Genomic DNA, 6,910 nt, shown 5'->3' on the forward strand with positions numbered 1-6,910 from the left:
TGGAGTGGGATAAAGAGATATATCTAAATAAATAAAAATTAAAAAAAAAAAAAAGAACCTAAGGAAGTAGTGTTCAGAAGCATGAAGGAGGAATTAAGAGGAAGAATAGGAGGTAGAATTGGAAGACGGTTTTCAGTTCAAATTGGAAGAAGAAAAATGCAAGTAAACAATTAAGAACATTTCTAGTACCCTTGGCTGGCCACCAGGGGCAGGCATTCCACTCTTTTTAGAGCGCCTAGTCTCTGTACACAGACAAATTTCTCTAAATGACTTGGGCTGACCTTGGGGAGGATAACCATTTTAGATGCCTGGCAGTTAAGGAAATTCCATCTCATCGGTGTAAAAGTGAGTTGACATTTCTTGGAATTCTATACCAGTCTTCTTTTGTCCTGCTTTCTATCAGCTGTTATTTTGATGTGTCCCACAACAGTATTTTCATGCTATTAGCCTTAGTCAGTGGTCAACATACTCTTAGTAGTAAAGGGTTACATGATAAATATTTTAAGATGGCTAGTCTTAAAATCTTCTGAAGCTACTCATCTTTGCTGTTAGAACACAAAAGCAGCTGTGGAAAAATATATAAATGAGTAGGTATGGTTGTGTTCCAGAAAAATCTAAATGGTAAAGAAGAAGAGTTGTTCAGATTTGACCCATTGGCTAGCCAGCCATTAGCTTATGTCCCTGATACTTGAGTATGAGAAGAGTAGGTGCCTTTTCCTGCTAGTGCTGTGTGTAGCAATCAAGTGAGTCTAGGTGTTAGTACTGCCAGCATAAAGTCCAGCACCTGTGTGTTACACAAAGTTTGTACTCGAGTTCCTGTTTTTCTAGCATCTCAATAAAAATCTTTGCACCATCAGTATAGTATAGTATGTTGAATACTACATATGCTTTCATAAAAGCTCTCTGTTCTTTGAGGGATAGTTCCTGACTTTGCTTAAATTTTAAGCAGTGTGACTTAAAGGAATGTTCTGTTTTCCAACAAATTGTCACTTCTCAGTTTTCTTGATAAAAAAGAAATCCATCCATATTTTCACATTGAAGTATCTGTAACCTTCATGGAAAATTAGGGTCACTTTAGGGTAAATTCTAGATCTATTACATCATTAAATTCTGTCATTCTCTAAGCACAGCAAAATGAGATTTATAGTTGGGCAAAGATAATGTTATGAGGTAGGTCTAGAAGTTATAGCTAGGGATTTTAGACATTTTTCTGATTTTTTGAGAAGAAATGGGTGATTTGAATTAGAAGAAATTGATGCTAAAGACATGTAACATAAGATATAAAAGTTGAACATAGTAATGTAATAATAAAGTAGATAATACATCACATAAATTAATAGCAGTGCATGTTAACGGAATGTCATCTTTTACATAGTTTGTCTGATTTTAGTAGTTACTTCTTAGTTAATAATTTGTCATTAATCCTTTGGATGTAAGCTTACATTGCAATTCAAAATAAAGTTGCTTTTGATCTTAGTTTGTGTATAGTTCTTGAAAAATTGAGGCCCTAGGGGCCAGGGATAAAGCTCAACAGCACAGCACCTGCTTGGCAAGCACAGGATCCTGAGTTTGATTCCTGGTACCAAAAAAAAATTGAGCTTTGCTAGATGTTTTTGATGTTTAATGTGTTCTTAAATTCTAAATATAAAATATGTTCATTAATGTCTTTAAATATTAAAATGGTTAATTTTATATGTACTTCAAAAGAAAACATTTGGATATGCATCTCAGTTTTTCAGAGTTGGGAGAAATCAATTGCTGTGTGATGACAGCATGAAATATTTATAGTAGAAATATTTATGGCCAAATTTTCTTCTCAGACATCCTGGTTTTTTTGTTTGTTTGTTTTCTGTTTTTGTATTTTAGGGAAGGGTGTGCAGGGTGTTCAGAGTCTCACTACTAAACCAGACTCATAGTGATCTGCCTGTTTACAGCCTCCCAAGAGCTGGGATTATAGGCAGGTGCCACCATGCCCAGTCTTTATAGCCATATCAGTGAGCCCTGGGGGCAGGACCGGCACAGCAGGCATGGGGATTGTACCCCCGCCCCTATGCCTGCTTGTAGGCGCTTTAATCCAATGAGCTATTTGGCCGGCCCCTCCTAGGTCTTTTTTTAAATGAACTAGTACAAGAAAATTGACCTAGAATTAGTATAAGTAAACTTGAGTTTTTCTGTCATTGATAGGAACAAGAACAAAAAGCTGAAGAAGAAAGGATTCGTATGGAAAACATTCTTAGTGGAAACCCTCTCCTTAATCTCACTGGCCCATCTCAGCCTCAGGCCAACTTCAAAGTTAAAAGAAGGTAATATACATCATGGGTTGGATTTATACATGAATGTTATGAATTGGGTACTTGTTACATTATCTTAAGCTTCTACAACTCCATTTCCACTGATACTCTACTATATCTGATTTTTGGAGAATGGAAGAAGGAAAATGGGGGAAAATAAAAACCTCTCATTTTCAGTAGATATTTATAGTAGCTCCCTGTACACCCAGTAATCTAAACATGGCGCATACAGTTATGAGCTGAGCCCTTAACCTTGCAAACTTTATTCATTGTGTGCATGTGTAAGTAGTTGGCAAGACCACCACTCACCTTGAAATACTGCAAAGATTTAGGGACTCAGCATGTGGCTTATGCATGGCTGATGTAGTAAAGATTAGCACAGCCTTGTCGTGAAGTAGTTGTACTGATGACTGACTTAGTAAAGATACACAGGCAGATCATGAGGGGAAAGGTACAGACTGGAAGGGGAGGAGTCCTCCCTGCCCGCGGGAGGTGCGCAGAACTAACAGAAATGGAACAGCATGTGCACGGTGTTGCTTCCCAGTAGCAAGCACTGTGCCTCAGGTTTTTGTTGAGAGCTTATCATAGAGGCAACTTCTGCTTAGCGCATACAAATATGCAGACTCCCCAAAAGGAAAGGAAGTGTTGGACATGAAAAACATTGTATATACACTTTAGGTGTAGAAATAATAAGAAACACTTAAATGCGGGTTTCTGAATGCCCGCCAAGGCCTAGCCTTACAAGCAGGTCTAAGGATAGTGGTCTTCGTATGTTAACACTTCTCTGTACTGCAGGTAGATACGGAGTAGTGAAATAAAAAACAGAAGGGGGATAGATGATCAGTGAATCATGTAATACGTCAGTGGTGATACGTAGAAAATAAAAGCTTATTAGAAGAGCTGAATGGGAAGAAGCTTGCTTATATTTTACATAAGGGAGTCAAGAGACCCTTTGAGCTTAACTTTTAAACTATGTGCAATACAGTTGTGCCTTGGTTCACAAACTCAATTCTGTCTTATGATTCTGGTCACAAACCTGGATGGGAACTGAACCAAATTGCCCCATGAAGTCAACATTGAACCTAACCATTGCATTTGATTTGGTTCTCATCCAGCTGGTTTTGTGACCAGAACTATAGAAAAATTAAGTTCATGACCTGAGGTATCCGCTGTATTTCTCACCCTCTCCACTGGTAAGCTCCCATCAGCAGTGATGTGGTACTCTGGCTCCTTGCATGTGTAGCACCTTCTGTCCTTGTCCCATTTTTTTCCCTCTGCATAGCAGTCTGACTCTCTTTGAGCTATAAAATCTCAACTACAGCTTGTTGCTCTAAACCTTCAATGGCTTCTTGACTCATTCACAGTAAAAGTGCAGCCCTCACCATGATTTATAAATATATGAAAGTCAACCCACTCATGAGGAGGCGATAGTATACTCAAGGGAAAGCTTGCTGGCCAGGTGACAAGAGACCAGGTTCCACAGTATTTGTCCTGAGCAACTGAAAAGCTAGAGCTAGGGATAAATGTGGCCCAAGGCTGGATGTGGGGATGGTGGTCAGACATGGAAAGGTTGGGCTGTTTAATGCCTGTTGTGGGTAGATGGTGTGATGTGTTTCGCAGTTATTGCAAGCTGGAGATAATCTGTGTTGTCAGCTTGTAGAAATATTGGAACTTGTAACATTGCAGAGTATCACGTAGGGAATGAGTTTAACTAGAGAGAAGTCAGAGTGCTGCGCCTGGCACTGTGTTTAGAGTTTGGGTAGATGATTACTTGCTGGTACCTGGGACAGTTCCCAGCACGCAGTAGGTGCTTAGTCAGTATTGTTAGAATGGAAAAAAGAAACAGAAAGATCAGCCAGTGGGGAAGGAAATGAAAACAAGAGTTGGCGTCTAGGAAGCCAAGCAGACAGTCATATTTCTAGGGGAAGGGAGTGGTCATCTCAGATATTGGTGTCAGAACAAGTGAGTGCTGAGATTAGCAACATAAAGGAAAAGCTTGGTTGGGAGTAAATTAGAGAATGGATAAAGAAAAATGCTGCTTAGATATATATAAAGCGCTGTAACTTAATTCTGCCCTGTTTTGGGTACAAATAAGAGTATATTCCACTTATTGATCACTCATGTTTGGATACTCATTAGTGACAACTTCAGTGTTTTCCAAAGATAAGCATGTTCTTTGCTTGCTCCCCATGTGCAGAAATTTATGGCTATACAAATACATTGATGGCCTTCCATTTGAGGTGTATATTTATACTTATATTTACGAGAATATCTATGTCATATATTTGGGCCTGTGTTTATATGCTGGGGAATATTCTGAAATCGTGCACATGGGCCTTAATTGTTATGGTCCAAAAGTTCTTTCTCTTTGTTCCTTTATAATGTGACTATTATAGTGGATGACTGCTAAATGTTAACTTTAAAGAAGAATATATAAATAAGTCTTCAGGGCTAGCCAGATAGCTCAGTGGACTGGGGTTTGATCCCCGGCACCACATACCATGCCGGCCCCGCCGGCCCTGCCGGCCCTCTCCCCTGCAAGCTGAGACAGTGACTGAGACTGGGTGTGGTGGCTCCTGCCTGTAATCCCAGCACTTGGGAGGCTGAAAACAGGAGGATCAGTGTAGTGAGACCCTGTAGACCCTGTATTAAAAAAAATAGTCTTCAAAATCACCAAATCTAAACTAGACTAAGATGACCAGTTACTAAAATTTAGTGATATCTGTACTAATTGTGGTAGCCTTGGGACTACCTCTGTGTTAGACCTGAAAACATCAGTTAAACATCAATGTGTAACAAAGTCATAACAAATTTTCATAACAAAGCTTATAGCAAAGCTGCTTTTGCCAGAGAAACAGTGGCAGTGTTTGCAATTTTCTAAATCAGAATTATCCCCTGCTTCAGGAGAGCCAACATCCTGTATTAAGGGTCACTTTGTTCTTTGGCTGTGTCAAGTGAAACATATCAGGCACCTTTCTGTAACACCAAGCTTCGCAGTACACAGTTTTCTTGTCATCTGACAGAAACACTAGGGCCTTTTTTCTTTTTTTCTTTCAGGTGGGATGATGATGTTGTGTTTAAGAACTGTGCAAAAGGTGTAGATGATCAGAAGAAAGACAAGAGATTTGTCAATGATACACTGCGATCTGAATTTCACAAAAAGTTCATGGAGAAATATATTAAGTAGTACAGTTTTATGTGCTTAGTTCTGCACAGTGTTGACTGAATTTGTTGTCCTGTTTTTCCCATTGTCCAAGTAGTACATAGGAGTCCCTCATTTTAAGCTGCAAACTGTCTTGTCCATGGATGATGCATTGTGTGTGAGGGGCATGGGAATGGGTTTGACAGCTTCCCTTCTCTGAATGTTCCTAGTCACATGTTTTATTTTTAATGTTGGAAAAAATGTGCTTGCAATAAATACTTGTAATCTGAATACCTGAGTCTGTGTATCCAACTTTTTCTTGTAACTTGTGCAGCATGTAAAATGTTGAATAGTTTCTTTTCAAAAGAATTGCTTTTCTGTGTGGTGGGGGTTATACATTATGTTTTCCCCTTTATTTTCTAACATTGGTTTAAGATCAGCTAATTCATATTTTCACGGTATGCTTCGTAAGAGTGTGGTAAGAGGCCAGAGTTACCTCATTTGGAGCCACATGCCATAGAGAACGTGCTGGGTCCAGGAGAGCCCTGGGTGCCTCATGTCGGCAGGCATTGCCGTTGCTTTCCTTTGCCTTGGGCAGGAACTCTGCAGACACTCCTAGGACAGCACATGCAGTCGCTTGCCTCTAGGTGCCGAAATAGCCATGTCTCTTGAGTGAGTGCACACTGGCTTGTATTGGACATAAAGCTGTGGAAAGTTTATTTATTTATTTCTGTATTTTAGTGAAGGGTCTACAGGGTGTTCAGGGTCTCACTACTAGGTCAGATTCATATTAATCCACCTGTTTACGGCCTCCCAAGAGCTGGGATTACAGGTGCACACCGCCATGCCCAATCTCAATTGCTGTCTCAGCATGCCCCGGGGGCAAGGCTGGTACAGCAAGCCTGGGGATGGAACCCCTGGCCCCTGTGCCTGCTTGCAGGTGCTTTAGTATTTGGCCGACCCTTTTTTTATTTTATTTCTTTGTAATTGTTTTTTTGAAAGTTTCGGTCAATACATAAAACCTTTATAAATAAGGTTTAGCTGTTATTTGCCGTATCTGTAGGATACGGGAGGGAGAAACATGTCTAGGTTGTCTTGGGAAGTTCTCCTAAACTTGGGGCCACTTTTATAAAAATTGGGCACCAGACTCAGGTGTGGTGATGCACATGTATAATCCCAACCGCTTAAGAGGTTGAGTCGGAAGGATGAGGCCAGCTTGGGCAACTTAGCCAGACCCACTCTTAAGAATAAAAGTTCAAGGATATAATTCAGTACTAGAGCTCCTACCTATGTGAACCCCTAGATTTAGTCCCCAGGCCCACAAAATTTGGACTGGGAAGCAGCCTTTTACCAGTAGAGACCGTTTCCCGGGGTTCCTTAGCTGTGAATGATACTCAGTTTGAGTTTAAAGATAAGACTTAAAAGCAAAATAGTGTATGACTTGTCATCCGGTATTCATTGCATCCTTTTCTGTAAG

The 6,910-nt window shown here is 40.0% G+C and overlaps 1 protein-coding gene across 1 annotated transcript in view; it reads left to right on the forward strand.

The window, feature by feature from the left end:
* The window catches only part of Cwc15 (CWC15 spliceosome associated protein homolog), an 11,450-nt gene extending 5,954 nt beyond the window's left edge, over positions 1-5,496 (forward strand). The window contains exons 6-7 of the mRNA XM_004626166.2: positions 2,185-2,303; positions 5,349-5,496. Of these exons, the coding sequence (XP_004626223.1) occupies positions 2,185-2,303; positions 5,349-5,478 (249 nt within the window). The 3' untranslated portion in view covers positions 5,479-5,496. The remainder of the gene's footprint in view (positions 1-2,184; positions 2,304-5,348) is intronic.
* The last annotated feature ends 1,414 nt before the right edge of the window (positions 5,497-6,910 follow it).

This window comes from Octodon degus, unplaced genomic scaffold (assembly GCF_000260255.1).
Source record: "Octodon degus isolate 3935 unplaced genomic scaffold, OctDeg1.0 scaffold00012, whole genome shotgun sequence".
Classification (NCBI taxonomy): domain Eukaryota; kingdom Metazoa; phylum Chordata; class Mammalia; order Rodentia; family Octodontidae; genus Octodon; species Octodon degus.